The following is a 21,489-nucleotide window of genomic DNA, read 5'->3' as shown; positions in this document are numbered from 1 at the left end:
ATCCCTATGAACCAGATGGAGATTTTGTCTTGAGGTTCAGCCTTTAGTGAGGTTTCCTAGGACAGGATGCCATTGGGGAGGGATCAGACTAAGAGCGATTCAAGATTTTCAGTGAAGGACTACCAAAGGGATCAGGCAGTTAGGAAATGGATAGGATAGAATATTTCTTCCTGTGATTTCTTTGAGATTTTTCTTGTGTGCAAATAGAGAGTAATACATATGCCACTGTGATGGAGTCCAGGGGCTCCATCCCTATTGATTATTGATGTTTATTTACAGAACAAATTCTTTTTGTTGCATTTCTTTATTTCAGTGTGTTTTTGTTGGGTTAATTGAGTCTTACCTTTCGGGTGTGTCTCCTCAGAAGGGTGGAGCAGAAAGGGAGACAAGTGCTCCAGGTGCAGTTAAAAGCTGGAGCATACCATGTCAACTAATAGGGGTTATGCTCTGAAAGTTTTATTAAGTTTAATTTAATCTTTTGATTGACCTTAAGATTAGTTTGTTTCTAATTTGCATGCATGTAAATATTTATTTGTACCATTATTTTGTGTTAGGTTTGTGTAAATAATTTCTTGTTTTGTTTGTCACCCCTTTACCTGTTGTGGGTGGAATTGGCCAAAGGATAAAGCCAGCTTCTTTGTTTCACTGAGGAAATGTTGGTCGGTGTAATGGTGACCTGCAGCACCAAATAAAGCTGCTCCAACTAGATTTTGCTGCCTCGCCTCACCTCCTTTCGACGCAGTGCCTCCGTTGGTCAAAGTGACAGCCACTCTGATTGAATTTCAACACGTTTTAACCATTATAAGCATAAATTTAGACATACAATTTGTTTACTGTGAACTAATTTATCAATGTAACGCATTTTCATTACAAACTATTTTGTAATAGTAGCACATTAATAATAAAATAAATGTTATTATCAATGTAACTCATTAATCAATAAATATATTGATTGAGTACAATCAATATGTTTACAAATATATTGTGTTTCATTATTATCTTTTAATCATGACTGGAAATCAACAACATTTCAAAGGAAAAATAATTGAAACTATGAATAATATAGGAAATAGCGCCACCATTTCCAAATAAGTATGGGACTGACCTCTCCCACCTTCTGCAAATCAGAAAAAATTGGTTATCAATCAACTCGACTGCATTTGTGCTGGTTTGTGCAGCAAACATTTTTGTTTGTGCTGCTTTGGTTTTGAAGATATTAAAGAAAGTTTAAAGGTCAGAGGTCAACCAGCCGCCCACTGCCCCCTTTTTACAAAATCAAACTGACTAAAGGTAGTCAGGTTGATTGACACTGATTTTGTTTGATTTGCAGAAGGTGGGTGGGGCAGATTGACCTTTTGTGACCTCTGGAAACATTTCTTAATATCTTTAAAATGATAGCAGCACAAACAAACTGCTTTTAATGTAGTTCAAACACGTTTACAAACTCTGAAGTTGGTTTTGAATGTGGACAAGACAAAAGCAATGATTTTCTCACATGCCAGAAAAATACCAGAAACTTCCCTATTGCTTACCACTGCTGTAGGAGCACAAATCGAGTTTGTCAGTAATTATAAATATCTTGGTTTTATTCTAGATAATGAACTCTCTTTTAAAAATCACATAGCAAATCTACTACGGACATTGAAAAGGAAAATTGGGTTTTATTATCGAAATGGATCTTGTTTTACACTCAAAGCTAGAAGAAAATTGGTAGCAGCGACATTCCTGCCACTTTTGGATTATGGAGATGTTCTATATATGAATGCTTCGACCAAATGTCTTCGATCATTAAATACTGTGTATCATTGCGCTTTAAGGTTTATAACCGGTAGTCGACGTCTGACACATCATTGTGATTTGTACGCAAAAGCTGAATGGCCTCCTTTAAGTGTACGGAGAAACAATCATTTAATGATCCTGATGTATAAATGTTTACTCGGTCTAACCCCAGCATATTTATCCACTCTCCTTTTTGCTCAGGTCCCTCTTGAAAATGAGATCTAGATCTCAACGGGGTTTACCTGATTAAATAAAGGAATATGAACAAACAAAAAATGTTGCTATGCAAACTTAGGACAAACCATTTTTGTCTGATTTGAAGAAAGATACATTCATTTGGCAGCATAAGAGTTGAATAAATTTTTGCTGTAAGATGATCTAAAATGAGTTTTAAAACATTCTCATGAAGTCCAGCAGTTAATTATATGCGGAAAGCCTCTGTTTAATATTGTGATGTCACATAGGCTGATGTGTCATCAGGCGCTTTTGGAGCTTTTGTCAATAAGAGACGAGTTCCACTCAGATTTCTCACTTTTGTTGCAATTCAGTTCAAGGAGAAAGTCAGATTTCGAAGACCTGATAGCTCAACTAAACCATGGTGGAACACGGTAAAAGTAAGTATTTTGTTTTTTAATTTAGTGACAAAGAAACCAGATCTAATTTTTGTGTAAGATTTCTGAGGAAATTGTGATGGCAATGTTAGAGATAGTTTACACACAATAGGCTGTGAGTAATCTGATTTTTAGCACAACATCAAATAATTTTAGTTACTTTTGAGTCTCCGTTACTCATGTGTCCTTGGCTCATAGTCACAAGATTTCCCCCCCAATTGGCTCAATCTGCAGTGCTCCAAAATATTTTTCTGCCTGTATAAGTCATGAAACATGAGTGTCCCAACTCTAAGAAGCCATATATAAAACACAAATGCACCTCAGCAATTGAGGAGGTGAATCAACATAAAATGCAAACCCATTTTCTGTTTAAGGTTGTGAGAAATCTGTTTTTGAGCTCAAATCATTTTAGTTACTTTTGAGGCAAATATCAAAAGTCTCAGTTTGCTTCTAGCACCTTTTTTTTTTTTTTTTTTTTGCATATTTGACAACTTCACTGAGCAAACATGAAAACAGCATAAACATAGTAAGAGGTTTTACACAATTTAAAGCCAGTTTATGGTTTTCTCACTTTACATATTAAATTCACTGTGATAAGAGATTAATAATCTGATCAGCTAGTGATCTGGCCTGAAATCTGACTTTGTAACTGACTTTGTAAAGACCGTTACAAAGTTGGCCTTCTGTCCTGGGGCGACCCTCACCTGTTTGGCGTCCTGGGCGAAGCCCCCACTCCCCAAACTGTACTCAATATTAACAATTTGCTAAATTGCAATGTTTAAGGACTTCAGCACTTAAATTTTGATTTTACTTTCACTCTGGGCATAAACAAAAATAATCTGCAAACCCAAATTTAAATAATTAACCTTAGACTAGTGAACATGCTTTGCAAAAATACTTCTCCTTAACATTTTTTTCTTTGCAATTAGTTATCAGACCGAATAAAATACATAAAATAGCTTCAAAATCACAAACTTCTGCATGTTTGGGGGAAACCAATTTGTTCCACAGTTTAACCAGGTGCCTAGCCTTCAAGACAATACACAGGGCAAACCTGACCCACCTCAACAGGTGTTACGTCAATTCGCGTTTCCCCATCAGATACGGTTCCCCCAGCGCTCATAACAAGCACGCGCGTAACAAGCACGCGCTTGTTCAGAGCGTTCATCTACAGAACTACGGACACCGTGAAAGCTCAAACAACTTGTTTCAGCGAAGTTGTCCGAGTTATCTATATCTATCTATCTATCTATCTATCTATCTATCTATCTATCTATCTATCTATCTATCTATCTATCTATCTATCTATCTATCTATCTATCTATCTATCTATCTATCTATCTATCTATCTATCTATCTATCTATCTATCTATCTATCTATCTATCTATCTATCTATCTATCTATCTATCTATCTATACACTATATATAGTGTATATATATATATATATATATATATATATATATATATATATATATATATTTATATATATATATATATATATATATATATATATATATATATATATATACTGTATGTGTATATACAATGTGTGTGTGTATTTAAGATGCTTTGTGTCAGTCAGCAACCCCTCTTCCATGTGTTTGTTTTTTCTCTTTTTGTGCAGCTCCATTGAAACGAAGCCTTCGTTTAATGAATAATGGATACTATGACTCTAATGGGAAACCAACAATTTCCTATCGAGAGACGAGAGTCAGGTATAATATATAAGCTTTTTTTTTATCCCTTAAGTTTAACAGTCATCTGCTGATCAATGCACATATTTTAACACTTGTATTTTTTCCATCTTGTGCCAGGAGTAGGACAAAAAGACGCCCAGTTTGCAGTAAAATGCAAGATAACCACCAAGAGAATGATTTGCTTTTCACTGTAAAAGATGGGATTATCAGTCCGTTACAACGTAATGGGATCATCTTTGTCATCTTGCTCTTGTCTGGTAATTTCTCTCCTTCCACAAACAAACAGTTTGAAAGTTTTGTAGAAAGTCTGTATTTTCTATGTTATGTCACTGACTGTCATCTTCTGCTCATGTTCATCAGGATGTAGCTGCATATTTTCTGCTCTGCACTTAAGACCGTCAGAGTCAATAGTTTCAGTAACTCCAGTGGACATGGTAGGTTTTCTCTTCCTAATCTTAACTCTGATTTAAATATCCTGAACAAACTTGAGAACAAGCTGTTAATTTCAATGTTGTGTCAAACTTTCTGTCTCTGGATAAGGATCAAGAAAAGCTCCCAGAGGGTTTCCACGAAGATCTGCAGGAGGTGATGCAGAAACTTGAATACCTTCTACCACCAGCGGATCTGTTGCCCAACTTTGCTCTGGAGTCTCAAGGTGAGCTATTAGAAAGAAGATCATAAACCAGATTGCAAATTTTCAGTATTAAGGTTTCTTAACTCACTATTTCTGTTTTTTGTGCAGGTGCCAGACTTGTGCACACGATGACCTCAGAAGCATTTGAGAGCAACAGACCATGCAGATTATTTGGGATGCCTTTACAAGAAGAACCTATAGGCCCAAACATTGTCATTCAGGTCTGTACAACACTCAGAACATTAAATGAATATTAGGCAAAGTGGTGTTTCTTTTTGATAAAATATTAGGCTTTACGATTTCCTTTTCTCTTAGTCTTGGTACCCCACCTAAATTTTGTTTTATACTCTGACTTCAGGGAAGAACTCATCTGAATCCTGGACAATGCTGGGCCTTTGCAGGATTCCCAGGACGTTTATCCGTGCAACTGTCCCATAAAGCCACTGTCACTCATGTGTCGCTGGGTCATATTCCTAAGATAATATCCCCATCTTCCAGAATCTCCAGTGCTCCGAGGGAATTCTCTGTCTATGTAAGTCAAGCAACACCACATGTATCACATATTCGTCCACCTATACTGTGGATGAAGGGGCTTTAAAAAGTGTTAGCAATGATTTAGTAACATATCACCTGATCTCATGCAAACTTTCTGTTTGCACAAATGAATTTTCTGCTTATATCAGCATATGATGTTTTTAGATACACCAACTAACTTTCATATATATAGAAAGAACAGGATAATGAACTGCATTTCTATCTAATTTTCTCTCAGGGAAAGAAGAATATAAACGATGAGGAGAGTTTCTTGGGAGCTTTTCAATATGAAGAAGATGGCAGCAGGATACAAACCTTCAAAATTCCTGTAAATATGTCAAATTAATGTTTTATTAACCAAATACAACAGTTCTTACAGAAGCCCAGAGTGACTGATCCTGTTATAAATATTGGTAATTTTTTATAACATACAACCATAAGGTTCTTCAGACCAACCTTTATTATGTCTTGACAGCAAAATACATCAATTTGTTATCACAAAACAGTCGTTTTTGTTGCCTCACGATAAGAAACAAATGAAAATAAACCCCAGTGTTACTGGATAACATTTTGTTTTCTGGTTAGGAAGATATTAGTATAATTCCATGGTATCTTCAAAAATCTATGCAAAATATATTTACAGTAAGGACAGTTGAACTAGGCTTCCATTCACTTTATTCAGATCTCCTATGTTTCCATTGTCTTGTCTATTTGTAGCTATGGATTATTAATCTAACCCTAATAATTTGTATCTCTCTTGGCTCACAGGATTATAAAATTGACTCCTTCACCCATGTGAGCCTACAGGTGAACAGCAACTGGGGCCATCCAGACTACACATGCCTCTACAACTTTAGAGTGCATGGAGAACTTGCTGCATGAAGAGGACACCGTCTTTCATATATGTATTGTTTTTGTTTAATGTTTATTTAATTTAGCAAAAATATTAATTTACAGAGAGAAACACAGTTCTCACAGCAACTAGCTGCTGTCAGACCCTGGGAAGCGGTGTCTTCTGTCAGTGTCTGGGCCTCGCTAGCTTCTGGTGGCTGGTGTCAGTGTCTGGGCCTCGCTAGCCTCAGGTGGCTGGTGTCAGTGTCTGGGCCTCGCTAGCCTCTGGTGGCTGGTGTCAGAGTCTGGGCCTTGCTAGCCTCAGGTGGCTGGTGTCAGTGTCTGGGCCTCGCTAGCCTCTGGTGGCCGGTGTCAGAGTCTGGGCCTCGCTAGCCTCTGGTGTCAGTGTCTGGGCCTCGCTAGCCTCAGGTGGCTGGTGTCAGAGTCTGGACCTCGCTAGCCTCAGGTGGCTGGTGTCAGTCTCTGGACCTCGCCAGTCTCTGGTTGCTGGTGTCAGAGTCTGGACCTCGCTAGCCTCAGGTGGCTGGTGTCAGAGTCTGGACCTCGCTAGCCTCAGGTGGCTGGTGTCAGTGTCTGGGCCTCGCTAGCCTCTGGTGGCTGGTGTCAGAGTCTGGACCTCGCTAGCCTCAGGTGGCTGGTGTCAGTGTCTGGGCCTCGCTAGCCTCTGATGGCTGGTGTCAGAGTCTGGGCCTTGCTAGCCTCTGGTGGCTGGTGTCAGTGTCTGGGCCTCGCTAGCCTCTGGTGGCTGGTGTCAGAGTCTGGGCCTTGCTAACCTCTGGTGGCTGGTGTCAGTGTCTGGACCTCGGTAGCCTCTGGTGGCTGCTGTCGGTCTCTGGGCATTGCTAACCTCTGGTGGCTGGTGTCAGTGTCTGGGCCTTGCTAGCCTCTGGTGGCTGGTGTCAGAGTCTGGGCCTCGCTAGCCTCTGGTGGCTGGTGTCAGAGTCTGGGCCTCGCTAGCCTCTGGTGGCTGGTGTCAGTGTCTGGGCCTCGCTAGCCTCTGGTGGCTGGTGTCAGTGTCTGGGCCTCGCTAGCCTCTGGTGGCTGGTGTCAGAGTCTGGGCCTCGCTAGCTTCTGGTGGCTGGTGTCAGTGTCTGGGCCTCGCTAGCCTCTGGTGGCTGGTGTCAGAGTCTGGGCCTCGCTAGCCTCAGGTGGCTGGTGTCAGAGTCTGGACCTCGCTCGCCTCTGGTGGCTGGTGTCAGAGTCTGGGCCTCGCTAGCCTCTGGTGGCTGGTGTCAGTGCCTTGGCCTCGTCAGTTCCTGGTGGCTGGTGTCAGTGTCTGGGCTTGGCTAGTTGCTGGTGGTTGCTATTGGTGTCTGGGCCTTGCCAGTGGCTCCTGCCTGGTGTCGGAGCCTTGGCCTCGCCAGTGGCTGATGCCGGAGCCTTGGCCTCGCCAGTGGCTGGTGTCTCTTGTCGGAGCCTTGGTCTCGCCAGTTTCTGGTGTCGGAGCCTTGGCTTCGCCAGTTTCTGGTGTCGGAGCCTGGATCTCGTCAGTGGCTGGTGTCGGAGCCTTGGCCTCGCCAGTTTCTGGTGTCGGAGCCTGGATCTCGTCAGTGGCTGGTGTCGGAGCCTTGGCTTCGCCAGTGGCTGGTGTCTCTTGTCGGAGCCTTGGTCTCGCCAGTTTCTGGTGTCGGAGCCTGGATCTCGTCAGTGGCTGGTGTCGGAGCCTTGGCTTCGCCAGTGGCTGGTGTCTCTTGTCGGAGCCTTGGTCTCGCCAGTTTCTGGTGTCGGAGCCTTGGCCTCGCCAGTTTCTGGTGTCGGAGCCTGGATCTCGTCAGTGGCTGGTGTCGGAGCCTTGGCTTCGCCAGTGGCTGGTGTCGGAGCCTTGGCCTCGCCAGTTTCTGGTGTCGGAGCCTTGGCCTCGCCAGTAGCTGGTGTCGGAGCCTGGATCTCGTCAGTGGCTGGTGGCTGGTGTCAAAACTGTGTTTTTCTTCTTTCAGAGATTCTGTTACAGCTGTGTTTTAATGTGTTTCTTTTTGTGTGTGTGTTTTTTATTTTTGCCCTCTTGAAGCCAGTCAGCCTCGGCAGATGGCTGTTCATCCTGAGCCTGGTTCTGCTGGAGGTTTCTTCCTTTTAAAGGGAGTTATCCTCTCCACTGTTGCCTTGTGCTTGCTCAGGATGGGGGATCCCTTGGACTAAACATCCATCGCGATCGGCTGGTGACCCCTCCGCAGAATCGCCACCTTAACGTGGTGGAGGGGTTTGAGTATCCCTATGAACCAGATGGAGATTTTGTCTTGAGGTTCAGCCTTTAGTGAGGTTTCCTAGGACAGGATGCCATTGGGGAGGGATCAGACTAAGAGCGATTCAAGATTTTCAGTGAAGGACTAACAAAGGGATCAGGCAGTTAGGAAATGGACAGGATAGAATATTTCTTCCTGTGATTTCTTTGAGATTTTTCTTGCACTTCCTTCCTTACTTAGATATTTTCTCTGTATGGATGACCATGTGTGTGTGTTTGATCTGGGCAGTTTAAATAAACTCATGGTAAGTCTGTCTAACTTACAGTGCAATCTTGATAAAACCTATCAAAATTGCAGGTTATCTATCAAGATCCTGATAGATTTGCAGTGCAGATAAAACCTGCACTGCACTGAAGGTTTTGTCTGCAGTTCTCAAGTTAATGCACTGCTCTGCTATGCATTGCTATGGCAGGCCCCAGCTAGAACATTTCTGTAGAAATTTAAATAGGGCATGCCAAAGTGTGCCTTTTGGTTGGAACTCAGAAGAAAATATCTAAAATAATTATTTTATGGAAAAGGCTAATGTTAGTGCACCCCCTCTTCTCCCACCAAACATGAATCCTGAATAATTGCTGCCCCAGTTTATTTGATTTGGTGTGTAAAACCTTGACAATAATGCTCCAGAGTCTTGTCTGCTCGTCTTATCAGTAATTGTCATGCTGCCACCATAACGCTAGTGGGCGCTGTTTCTGACTGTAAACTTTTAAATTCAAACAAGATGGCAGCGCCCTGTGAGTCCGTGCAGGACTGAAGACACGAATCCAACATTAAAAAAATAAAGATAAACTAAGCGTGACGACATAAATGCAGGTATGTTTAAAACAGTAACATACTTCTTTTATGTGTTTTATATCGTTAACGTGTGAAAGGACAGCGAAAGGTAACGTTAGTTTATTTAAATCAGAAATATCTCGATATAAACCCATTTTAAAACTGTCTCAGAATTACAGCTTCTGAAGCCTGCAGTAACAAACCTCAACAAAGACAATAGGACATTTTTTATAACGATAAATTGTATATATTGTTCCTACACAGGATCAGTAACGAAGTGGCGTTTAATATAGAATTGTTGAGCAATAATTTGATATAAAATAACTTATGGTTTTCTCAATAACAGCTGAAGCCTGCAGTTACAAAACCCAAGAAAGGGAAATAAATCCTATATATATAACGATTAACTTTATTTTATTTTGTTCTGTTCAGACATGTGGCATTTAAGTTGAAGTTTCAGAAAACTATTTATCTGAGTCAGGTCAGAGAAACAGAAAAAATATAAACTCTTATATATTATGTTCTATCTATCTAGATGACATATTTATTTATCTATCCAGTCAAACTGTTGATGGCCTCAAAGCAAAGATGGCCACAAACTTTATGAGTTTTAATGACTCCTGGTGCAAAAGAAGCCTCGTTTTGAAACAGGAGAGGCTTATTCATCAAATTTGTGTTACTGTCATGGTAACAGTGAAAATTATACAGGTTGAGGAAAGAATGGATTCATTTAATTAGGAGCAAATCAGCAATGGTTGAGAAATAAGACAAAATAAGACTAAAAATATACTTAGGAATCCAGAGACAGCCTCAAAACATTACATAAAGATCATAGTGAGGAATGTTGCTGAAAATACAGAAAAGTTTCTGTGTTAAGTTGATTTTTCTTGTTTTGCGATCTAGATGAGCCATGACATCTGCAGCAAAACCATCTAAGAAAGCTCTCAAAAAGCAGGTCCGAAGTAAGGCCTCCTTTACGTCACCCTTCAGTGCAAAATGGAGCCCACTTTTACCGAAAGACAAGGATTTCATCCTGAGAACATTAAAGGACAAAATAATTGCCACAGGCCTGAAGAAGGAAGAGGTGAAAATGCCTCACCAGTGGAGGAAAAAGAAGGAGAATAAACCAGATGTTGCTGTGGAGCCTGTTCCCCAGGCGAGTGAGGAGGCGCAGGGGCCCAATCCGACCAGAAACGGCTGGACAGATACGGCGGCCAGACGGCAGCTGGCCATCGGCATCAACGAGGTCACCAAGGCCCTAGAGAGGAACCAGCTCCGGCTGCTGCTTGTTTGTAAGTCCGTCAGACCGCAGCTCATGACGAACCACCTGATCGCTCTGAGCGCAACGAGAGGCGTGCCGGCCTGCCAGGTGCCCCGCCTGAGCGAGAGCGTGGCGGAGCACCTGGGGCTCAAAAGCGTCCTCTCTCTGGGGTTCAGGCGGTGTTCTTCTGAAGACCAGGAGATGTTCAGAGACACGGTGGATGCCATTATACCCAGAGTGCCTTCACTGGAAGTTGATTGGCTGACAGATGAAGCAGCTGCAGTGCCAGCTGAACTCACGGCTGACCTGGAAGAGGAAGAGGAGGGAGAGGAGCAGATGGAGGAGGAGGAAGGTGGGAGAAGAGCACAAAAACGGAAACTGGAGATTGAATCTGAAATCACAGACTCTGCCTTATCCTGCACTCTGCGGCCTCTGAAAGTAAAGAGAATTGTTCCAAACCCCGATAAGAAAAGAAAAACAAAACTGAAGAAACAGAAGTGAAAGATCTTCACCTGTTTCTTCTGTTGTTTTATTTTGTTTGCATATTGTTGGAACTTTGACAGCCATCAAAACAGCTTTAACCATATCAGTTTTGATAAAAGTTGAGCTTTCAATTAATTAATCTGATCTTTTTACAGTTTTGTGATAAAACATTATAGTTTTCATCTGTATCTTTACGGCATTTCTTCTTTCATGAATCTTGTTTATAATGCTTAAAAGTTGTTTTGCAGAATCTAATAAAATACAGTTCTGTTCAAGTTAAGAATGGATGCATTGTGTTTTATTTCTAAAGTTTTCTTGCATGAAATGTGTGTAATCTTAAAAATCTCAAAGGAGCATGTTGTGATCTTAGAGTTCATAAAAGTATATTTATGAATATATATGAATTTATTACATATATATGTAATAAATATATATTACATATATATGTAATATATATTTATTTTATTATATTGCCAATAATAAAGTACTTAGTTATGCAATAGTCATTATTTAACCTTAAATGTGCTGTTAGTACCAGATAACCACATTGTGTTTTTAATCTGCTATCCAAACGTTTCTATAAAAATCAAACTCACTTTATACTAAATTTGTCACCAAGAGACTTTCATGTTTGTTCTGTATTATGTATTTTTTAAAGCTGTAATAATATGGCTCTAACACATAATGAACACATTGCAACTTAAATGCAACAGGCGTCAGAATGTGTCAATCTGCCAATACATGTTAAAACCAGCTGATTAGTTTTGGATTCGTACCTCTTGTGATGTCATCAGTCCAAATACAGAGAGAACAGAGTTAGCATGTTGCTTTTTCTTTACTTTTTGGAAAACATTTTGTTAATTTCTTCAGCAGAAATCAAAACTTCATTAGTGGAGGAAAAAAAAAAGAAACACCTAACAGGAGGACATCTTTAAAATAAATCTCAGCAATGACAGAAAAAGAAGCTCCATCTCAGCCACGTTCCTTTTTCAAATTTAAGAGTTTATTCAATCAAATATCCATGCTGGTATAGCTGATGTGTTGTAACAGACTGGTATTCGCACTGGGTTTATGCCTAAATGATGCTGGTACAGGTTCTTCAGCTGTTTCACAGTTTACAATGGCTCTAAATTAAAAACATTGTTCTTCAGTTTGACTGGATGTTAATTCAGACATACACTCATCGCCCGACCTTGCAGATCTCCTAAAGAAAAAAAAACAAAACAAAAAACAAGGCGGTTGTCTCAGCCACTGAAGTTTGTGGCTGTAAACCATCAATGCTGGAGTCAACATGGGAGCAGAACCGACAGACAGTTGATCTGAGCCGCTGCAGGCAACACGAGGCACGCTGTCAATGCAGAAACTGGTTTTCAGAGTTAAATTAATGACTGTAGCATCTCCTTGTGAGTTGGACTCAGAGCTTTTACTGACCAATGCTTTTTGTTCTGGCCGATCTTTATGGAATGTGAGAAAAACAAATACAAAATGAGCAATTAAAAACAGAATAGTAATTAAAACAAACAAAAAAATAGCAGATGCTGCCTGTTTGTCTTGCATTTTGCAGAATCACAAACATTAAACCACCAAAAAGAATGTAAAACAAAAACAGAGACTCCAGCTTAGAACAAGTGGTCGGTCAAAACCTTTGCTCATTGAAGCACACAGAACTGCTAAATGCCCTCAAAAAAGTAGTAAAGGGAGAGTTGAAGTTGATGTTTTACATTAACAAATATCACAACTTCTATACATTTAGCTGCACATCACACTAAAACAAAATGACCCACTACATATTTTAATGTCTGAAAGAAAAGAAAAAGGATTTCAGAAAACCAAGAAAAATGTGTGATGAACTTACAGAAATGTATTAAATGTTTCCTCCGACTTCTTGATTAATTAAAGTTTGAATTTATAACCCAGGTTCAGATCATCCAGTGGTTGGCTTTAAATGTTTTGACATATGGATATCTATTGCACTTCTGAACCATTGGCCACTTTATAGTAGCTTATCTGCACCAGAGAATTTCTCTGCTGAGTTTTTTTGCAAGTGGCAATGGCTAAACTAAAAACATGAGACCGTGGTTGCTTGACTATTCCATTTTGAAGCCAATAAGCCATTTTTCAGTTTAATTTGTACAAAAATCCCAATGAAAATGAAATATATTGCCTCTTAGAGCTGCCGCTAACTGGAAAGTGTACCAAAAACAACAATGATGGAGTGCAACAGTAAATGCTACCACATATATGGGTTTAATGTTAAATTACAAAACGTCAGCCTTATAACGTAAAACAGTTCCCACCATTTGTCAATACCAAACGTTTAAGATCTTAATAAGCAAACCATTTGATTTGTTTGTAAAATTGTGCTTCATCAATGCTGTACATTCGTCATTAAAAAGCCACCGACTTCTACACAACTTAAGAAGAAGAAGAAGAAGGTTTTAGATCAGCCCTCACAAACCTGCAACTCAAACTACAGGAATAAATGTGGTTTTGTTTTCAATGTAAACTACATGTTACAGTTCTTGTGTTGTCTTGTACGAGATTTCCTTTGTTACATATATTTACTGAAGAAAAAGTGTTTCGGTAGGAGTCTGAAACACTTTTTTACAGTTTCTAATCCTACATAGGCCTAAAACAGCCACATGACTGACCACAGTGGTATGAAAACAGAGGGAAACAATAAATGGTGCAGCGGCACGATGGCAGACTGGAGAGAATAAACATGTTAAAAGGTAACTGCCTCGTTGATCATCACTTACATACTGTAGCTATATGAACAGGTATGTCATACCAGCCCCCTGCTGACAATGTCTGTAGAGAATGAAGAAATAGAAGCAAAATTCACAATGCCAAGGCATCCTCTGGAACGTCCGAGCGTCGTGTTTTAGGAGCGGGAGCGCATGTCAACAGCACTGTAACTGTAAGGATATCTCAGGCATAGCATGACTTCACATTCAGGATGATGACTGAAGAGTTTTCACCTCCCGGTGGACTGCAGGAGTTCTTAATGAGACCACCGCCCGGTCACGAGGTTGGGTGACTTGTGGAAGATGTCACTGTTGAGCTCGGGCGACCCGCAGGTCCAAGTGAGGAGAATCCAGAAGCCGAAGGTAACGACGCTTGTTTGTGGAGCAGCAGTGAAACGAGCCGCTACTGAAGGACGAGACCGACCTGAAAGACGAGCATCAGCAGATTATTAGATGAGCTCTAACACTACATTTATTCACTTAACAAACTAACTAACCAACACTGAAAAGATCTGATGTCAATAAATACAATGGAACTCTTAATAAAGTTAACCTTAAAACTTAGTAAAACCTTTGTTTTCAGATTCAATGCATCATCCTTGTGGAACAGTTCATAGTCGTGTGCATCATTAGTTTTAGTTTCTGTGTTCAGTTTATAACATAAAATACTAAAGTTCACAAAGAAACTGAGTTAGCCAATCCTACAGGCGGCGGTCTGAAGGAAGCAAGAAACAAAGACAACAAAGGAAAATAAAGCAGAAAAGAAAAGAAGATATAGGACACAAGGAAAGAAGAAGCACAAAAAGGGGAAGATGGAAGGAAGTGAGATAGGAAATCTAGTGAAAGAATAAATGAAAGAACAACCAGGACATTGAGGCAGTGAGGGAGAGAATAAATCATGAAAGTACAAATATCAATTATTATTAAGATGCTGCTGACCTTATCAGGATCCATAGGGGGACATTTCCAATTGTAGAGGTAATACTGCAGATTTCCATCTCCTATGCCGAACTTCAGCTTCTCCAGAAACACCTTATTCTCCATCAGATCCAAGGCATTGAAAACATCAAAACCTTTCTGTCAAACACAACAACAAACACTGAGATGACGAGTCACCTTCTTAGGTTTCTACATTTAATTGTATACAGTTCAGATATGTACATACACTGTTTAAAAAGAGACATCACATTTTTTTTCCTCAGTTCGTCAATAAATCAAACTAAACATTCCCTGTTTTTTATTTGCTAAATACCAGATTTTTACTTTTAAACAATTTGTAAAATTGTGAGCTTGTAACGAGTTTAATTCACAACCTGATTCACACTAGCAGATGCATTTAAAGCCAACACCTCAAAAACACTGATAGGCAATGATACCAGGAGAAGTGTTGATCTCCACATGTCTGCTTCATTCTTGGGTACAACTTCCTGAAGGCGCCACGTTTATCTCTTCAAGTACTTATAGAAAATTATTAACACCATGGGAATGTCCAGATTAAATATCTCAATTTTACTGAGACATGCTGCTTTCATGAGCAATAAAAGAAAAACAGGTGAGATTTTATTATCACTGTTATCAAGTACATTTTTATTGGTAGTGTCATTTTAAAATGATAATATTTAATGACAGAATTTCCTTCTTGGCAATTGCTTCAGTCTTACCAAGCTGCCAACAAAACTAAGTTACAGAAGCTCTGGGGTCAAAACTTGAGCAAACTATTGTGGAAAAACTTGTGGAAGGAAAACCCAAGTTATACCAAATATAAAGAAAATGTATGTAAATCTACTAAATTTGAAGAAAATGATCTAAACACTTCCAGAAAATATTCTCTTCCTTTCTTTACTCAGATAGTTAGCAAAAAAGGAATGATTTGGTAACAGTAAATGATCAAAACCACAAACGGTTTAGTGTCAGACAGTGAGGAAAACTTGCTTAAATGTTTTTATGCAATATGTGTAAATATCTGTCATCAACTGTGAAACTGAGGTTTTTGGTAGGAAGTAGCTTAGTTACCATTTTTGCCAGGATCAGTGCATCATTCATTAAGTCCAGTAGTGGCGTTACAGTATGAACACTGTAGAATGAGTAAGCTGCCTTCAGGCTCCTATGTAGAGGGTGGTGCATCACAGTTGAGGGTAAAGTGTAGAAACTAGTGAAGTCTGTCAGTACGCCACCTGCAGTCTGAAAGAGAGAAAAGCTCGTCTTTTTATAAGAACAACAACAAAAAGAGTTGTTAGCTTGAGGACAGGAAGTAGATGTACAGACCTCTACAACGTAAGTGTCAATTATGTTTTCCTGTGGTAGGAACCAGTGAGCAACCTCTTCTTCTCCCATGGACGGTGCGAGGTGGAAACGTCTCAGGTATTTCTGCAACAGCTCAGTGACCTGGTGGAGGTCACGTCTCTCCATCAGCCGCAGGCCTCGAGTCTTAGTGCTCTTCATGCAACAAAGAAGCAAAAACATTTGTTTATTTTCTCTTACTAGAAGAAAAGAGTGAGATAAGTGTAATCATTCACATCTGGTAGCCTGTAGAGCTTCATGGTTCTTTGCAACGTCATGTTTCTGCTAAGATGGGAAAATTTCACTTCCACGAGTTTCCTCGGGTTCAACGAACGATGCCAGTACCTGACGGGGGGGAAAAAAAGACAGGGTAATGAAACGGGACGATGCCGTGCCACCATGTTCTCATGTTCTACATCGAGTACGGTTCGTCAGACCTGCATGTAGACACGGGTTTAGGGAGCACAACTCCGGCTGTATACACCGCCTGGAATATTCCCTCCAGGTTCACCCTCCGTGTTATCTCTCGGATCAGCACAGGAGCAACACGCTTCGAGCGCAGCTTCTTATGAACACAAAGGAAGTTGATTTCTACCATCTTCTTTGTCCTGCACCAACAAGGAACAACAAGGGTTGAATCACTGCCTGAGTTGCTGCAGAACCTATAGACCCGGTCAGCTGAGCTCACGTGTCATAGACGCGTATGTCTGCAGGGATGGCACTGATGAATCCAACAAGCTTCTTATTTGAGGACACTCGTACTCCACAGTGCCACTGCGGTAACCAACCAGGTGGACGCAGAGCCCTGAGGGACAGCGACATTTCCAGCAGGTGGATAATAAAGTAAAAGTAAAAGGGCTGGTGAGAAGTTTACACTGACTCGTCATGAAAATGTATGTGTTATTAATTTGGAGCTTTTAGAGATACACTTGAACTTTTTATTGTTTCAGCATGGAACAATTACGCAGCAGAAAGCTTCAGTGATTACTGTGCATTTTATTTCAACCATACAGCCTCAAAAATATGCCAAACCCTATAATCAGTCTTTTTGTTGTCGGTACAATTTTTCTCAGTCGCTTTGGTACATTTCTCAGATAAGAAGTAACTTTTTATCCATGACATCAAGCATGTTCTCGGAGGATTCAAGGTGAAGCTTTCAAACCCAAGAACAGTTATCCAGCTGACCGGCACGGTGGGGGCAGCATCATGCTGAGGGTTTGACTGTTTCACAGCAAGTTGTTAAGATTTCTGGACAATAAATTGTCCCAGAAGTTATTGAGGAAAGCAATAGTGTTGTTTTGAGGCCATTTTCAAGAAATATGTTAATCGTATAATAACACAAGTACACAAATATCAATAAACTTTTATTTCTAACTAACAGTTTTCACTGGAAGACATTTTATATATTCCAAACAAATAAAACAACTGAAATAAAGTAAATGGACATTAAATTCTCTATAAACAAAATTATTCTCAAAAAAAAGGAGCTAGTTGAGACCGATGCATCAGACTGAATTTGTCCTTCAGTCGTTTTATAGCTGAGCAAGAGAGACATGAGAAAAACAATCATGCAAATGAAAATCACACAGAATTGGTTTTGTAGCACTTAAAGCAAACTAATAACAATAAAGCTTTTTTCTATTCTTCTGACATTAAGCTTCTAAAACGGCCCTAATCTTAACCCATATTGAAAATTTGTCGTTTGAGTTTAAAAGCTAGGTCTGTGCCAGCAAGCCAGTCAATTATAATCAAGTACCAATTCTGTCAATAATGGCGGTTAAATAGCCACACAAAAATATAACAGAACCTTGTTGATGTCTACAAATAGGATGTGGCGTCTCTGCAACGTACTAAAAAACCGTTGTCCTAATATTAGTGAAGGTATATGCAGATTTTTGACTCAGCATGTATAATTTATCCCTGTGAGGACTAGAGAAAATCTGAATAAAGTAAAATTTAAAGTTCTGTTTAAAATTACTCAAATTTGCCCTAACCTAAAACTATATAGTGGTTCAAATGAAATTAAAGCAGACGTAATATTATGATATTCATTCACACAATGAGTGTATGTAAACTTCTCACCGTAAACAATCGCAGAAGGTACTTACCATTTGAGAAAGTTTGGTGAATAATCAAATCTGAACATGTTGTCATCATCCTCCACATAGTTTTCATTTAACAACGTGTACAACTCTTTCAACTACAACCAGAAAGACACCTAGAATTAGATCATTATTAGTGACCTCATTAGTTTCTTCTACCCAATACAAGCATCCCACTTACTACATCTGCATTACTAAGATCCAAAGTGTCCCACATAAAGCCTTGAGGTAAAGAATATGGCTCCTGTCTGATGTTTTCTTTGTCAGCTTCAATTGGACCGTGGCTCGTCACGACTTCATCTACAAAAATAGCACATCTCTCTCTCAGTGGTGAATTATTTTCCAAACAACACAAGAAGAAAGAGAACATTTTCTATATTTTAAATGTCAAAAAGTGGAAGAGTCTGTTTTTTAATAACACTGCAGAAGAGCTGAGAGGTTAAATCCTGCTTGTGTTGGTCCTAAGGTGACCAGGCGTCCCCATAACCTGCTACAAAGACGGGCAAGAGTTGGGATGGAAACTGCTTAATATAATGACTCACAAAGGAAAAGCTTGGATGTGCAGTATAGCTAACACTCTTCTGCAGCACTGAACCCTGAGCAACTCAGAAGGATGAAATAAAAGTCATTAGTTAGAAAATGAATGTCCTTTGTAAACAGTTGCTAAACAAAGCAGGGTTTACTGCAGCACAGCAACCATTGATTGTACTTTTATTTGCTGACTTTATTTGAAACTTACTTAACTTTGGGACAGGCTGGGTGTCCCAGAACTGGTATTTGTGCTTGGTTGCCTCGTCGATACTCTTTGCTGGACCCTGGCAGGACAGCAGTTCCATGGCTCTTTGGATGTCCTGGAGCTTCTGAATGGGCAAGCCAGGGTTCTGAAAGCATAAACATGACATGTATGTAAGTCTTTAAGCTGCTTTGGTCATGTAATTTTTTCCTGCACAATGTGTGATGGTTTGACTGCTCTTATTAAGCTAATTTGGCTTTCTGGATTCAAGCCTAGTTTACAGAATAAGTAGGAGTTGAGTAAGCTTGGTGCTGATTATTACTGCAAACAACTGTATATCCTGAAGTTGTAGCCTACCTGTAATGCATTACAGAAGTATTTATATCTTGAAATTTGTCACATTTCTCCACTTTACAACTGCAAACTTCAAAGTAGTGTACCAGTAAAGTTCAGGGCAAGTAATTTGCTTCACGTGTTATATAATTAAAACAAGTAAAGTATCATAAAGTTAAAAACAAAAAACAAACCATTGTTCAATATATCACCACAAAATGGAAAGAATACAGCACAACCTAAACTGATAGAGAGGATGAGGAGAGAAATATGAAAAATCCAAAACTTTTTGTGCAAATTGCAATGTGGGATAAGAAAAGGAATTTTATCATCCAACCACATCATGGTGTGGGGGATGGATGTCCTCCTCAGAGGCAGAGACAGCTGGTCTGAAGTGATGGAAAGATGGAGTTCAAACTGCACAAAGGTGGACTTTTAGATACAACTAAGGCAACAGCTTACCTTTATTTAGCAGTATGAGAGTAAAGGAAGATCAGTATGAATGCACTCAATATTATTTGCAATTTTAGTTATAAAATCAATTATTAAAAATGCATGACTGGTCTTTATAACTTTACAATTATACTATTATACTTTGCATTGGTATGCCATATAAAATCAAAATAAAAGACATTGACGTTTGTCATTATGAGGAGTCAAATAATAAAAAGAAAATATTCAAAAGGTATGAAAAGTTTTTTCTTTTTTTACAGCACTAATATGGTGCAGCTCCACTGTCATCCTTCTCATCACCTTGATATCCTGAGAGTCAGAAGCAGAGTCAGATTTGGCTCCAGAGCCCGAGCTGGGCTTCTCTTTTTTCCTCTTCTGCTTCTTCTTCTTCCGCTTCGCTCCCAGCTCTCCCCCCGGACTGCTACACACACACACACACACACACACACGCACACGCACACGCACACACACACACACACACACACACACACACACACACACACACACACAGGACAAAAATGACTAACTGACTCTGCTGGACACACACACACACACAAAGCTAACCTCAGCTACAGCAGCCACTGACAGCTGAGCTACTTGCTGCTAGCCGACTAACGGTTTGCTCTAATGGCTGTCATGTCATCCAGGCGGGTAAAATAACAGGAACAAATACAAAAAAAAAGGGTCAAATATTCTAGCGATATAAAACAAGTTAGACTAAAAAAAAACTCTAAACAATTGCCTGTCTGTCGCTTAGTTGTGTTTGTGTCAGCTAACACTGACTAGCTAACTGCGCTAGCCTCAGGCTGCTCGCAGTAACGTTGGGGCATTTCTGCCCCCGCACCGCCGGGACAGGCCACCCTCACCCCTGCAGATGCTCATTCTCCTCTTCGTTGTCTCCGTCTATCCCACACGTATCCTGGTCGTCCAGCTCCAGGCTCTGCTGGCTTGCCGCGGACTCACTGTCCTCCGCCATCATCAAGATGCTTAAAAAACTGCCAGCAAGCGGTTTTTTTTTTTTAGAGGCTCACTGACAGGAGGCGAGAGATGGGAGAGAAAAAAAAATAAAAACAAAGAAAGTGTCGGGAGGGAAATAGCACCCCCTGGAGGATAAAGTGAGGTGGAACAGACATTTGTCGTTTGGCAAAACTCCCACATACACACTGGCGCTTCATGACCAAATTTACCAGCGGAATATAGGTAAATGTTTTTGTTTGTTTGTTTGTTTTAATGATATATGAGGGCACAGAACAAAAAAATGAAAAAGAAAAAACAAACAAACAATATTTCATTGTTTAATATAAGACAACACATAATTCCTGGAAATTAGCGAGTAACCAGCTTGATACCAATGGTTTAAGCACTACAGAAAGCCTGCTCAACAATCAATACCTTCTGAAAAATACATGAAGAACTGGCTGTCTGCGGGTAAAATAAAAACAAATTATGGACGAGGCAACTCTTTTTGCCTTGTTCTATGTTGTATGAAAAGATACTGAACCAAAATGATGAAATAGAGCTTGGGACCCTTTTTGAATTGTTATTATAACCTTTGAACATTTTCACATGTCAGGGTTTCCCACAGTGTATTATAAGCCTGGGGGGCCACCAGGCTTTACTTGTGCCCCCACCAGGCTTAGTATTGTTTAATTATTTTAGTTATTTTAATCATTGCCTTTTTTAAGACTTTATAGTTAGTGTTGGTAGGGATTAATCTTCCAATAACACATAACTATCAAGTGATATTTTCAAATTGCTTATAAACTTTAAACATTTTTTAAAACTCAAAAACATGTCTGTCCGCTGGATGACTTATTTATTATGATGTGCAGTGTTAGTTTTACTTCAGATGTTACGTAATGCATGTAGACCAAAAAAATACAATTTCTCTCTCATCCCCCCAAACGCCTTTGTCCATGTCTGATGTATCACCTACATGGCTTGTGGTAAACCGTAAATAAGAGTTCTAATGCCACA

General features: G+C 39.9%; 2 protein-coding genes across 4 annotated transcripts; one reads left to right on the top strand and one right to left on the bottom strand.

The window, feature by feature from the left end:
* Positions 1–9,044: 9,044 nt before the first annotated feature.
* LOC102224696 (ribonuclease P protein subunit p38) lies at positions 9,045–11,138 on the top strand. The gene is made up of 2 exons (XM_014472794.2): positions 9,045–9,159; positions 10,024–11,138. The coding sequence occupies exon 2, from the start codon at positions 10,031–10,033 to the stop codon at positions 10,880–10,882; it is 852 nt and encodes a 283-aa protein (XP_014328280.2). The 5' UTR covers positions 9,045–9,159; positions 10,024–10,030; the 3' UTR covers positions 10,883–11,138.
* A 707-nt stretch (positions 11,139–11,845) lies between these two features.
* Positions 11,846–20,581, bottom strand: nmt2 (N-myristoyltransferase 2). Of its 3 annotated transcripts, none has more exons than XM_023331492.1 (12): positions 20,379–20,581; positions 19,813–19,933; positions 18,733–18,874; positions 18,175–18,293; positions 18,000–18,091; positions 16,580–16,696; positions 16,329–16,499; positions 16,128–16,236; positions 15,877–16,047; positions 15,625–15,792; positions 14,551–14,688; positions 11,846–14,035 (listed from the first exon to the last, which is right to left on the bottom strand). In XM_023331492.1, the coding sequence occupies exons 1-12, from the start codon at positions 20,489–20,491 to the stop codon at positions 14,015–14,017; spliced, it is 1,482 nt and encodes a 493-aa protein (XP_023187260.1). In that variant the 5' UTR covers positions 20,492–20,581; the 3' UTR covers positions 11,846–14,014. The 3 variants fall into 3 exon arrangements, with proteins under 3 accessions (XP_023187260.1, XP_023187261.1, XP_023187259.1); XM_023331493.1 differs by having other exon boundaries at positions 19,813–19,930; positions 20,379–20,575; XM_023331491.1 differs by having other exon boundaries at positions 15,625–16,047.
* Between the last annotated feature and the right edge of the window lie 908 nt (positions 20,582–21,489).

This window comes from Xiphophorus maculatus, chromosome 3 (genome assembly GCF_002775205.1).
Source record: "Xiphophorus maculatus strain JP 163 A chromosome 3, X_maculatus-5.0-male, whole genome shotgun sequence".
In the NCBI taxonomy this organism is placed as follows: domain Eukaryota; kingdom Metazoa; phylum Chordata; class Actinopteri; order Cyprinodontiformes; family Poeciliidae; genus Xiphophorus; species Xiphophorus maculatus.
This window is presented reverse-complemented; position numbering and strand designations above follow the sequence as displayed.

Excerpts from the sequence above, each read along its gene's own strand:
- nmt2 (XM_023331491.1), bottom strand. The coding sequence starts at position 20,491 with ATGATGGCGGAGGACAGTGAGTCCGCGGCAAGCCAGCAGAGCCTGGAG. Across the intron at positions 16,697-17,999 it reads TCACCAAACTTTCTCAAATG|GGCTCTGCGTCCACCTGGTT; the intron begins GTAAGTACCTTC and ends GCTGTCCCTCAG. Across the intron at positions 14,036-14,550 it reads CCCCTATGGATCCTGATAAG|GTCGGTCTCGTCCTTCAGTA; the intron begins GTCAGCAGCATC and ends CTCGTCTTTCAG.
- LOC102224696 (XM_014472794.2), top strand. The coding sequence starts at position 10,031 with ATGACATCTGCAGCAAAACCATCTAAGAAAGCTCTCAAAAAGCAGGTC.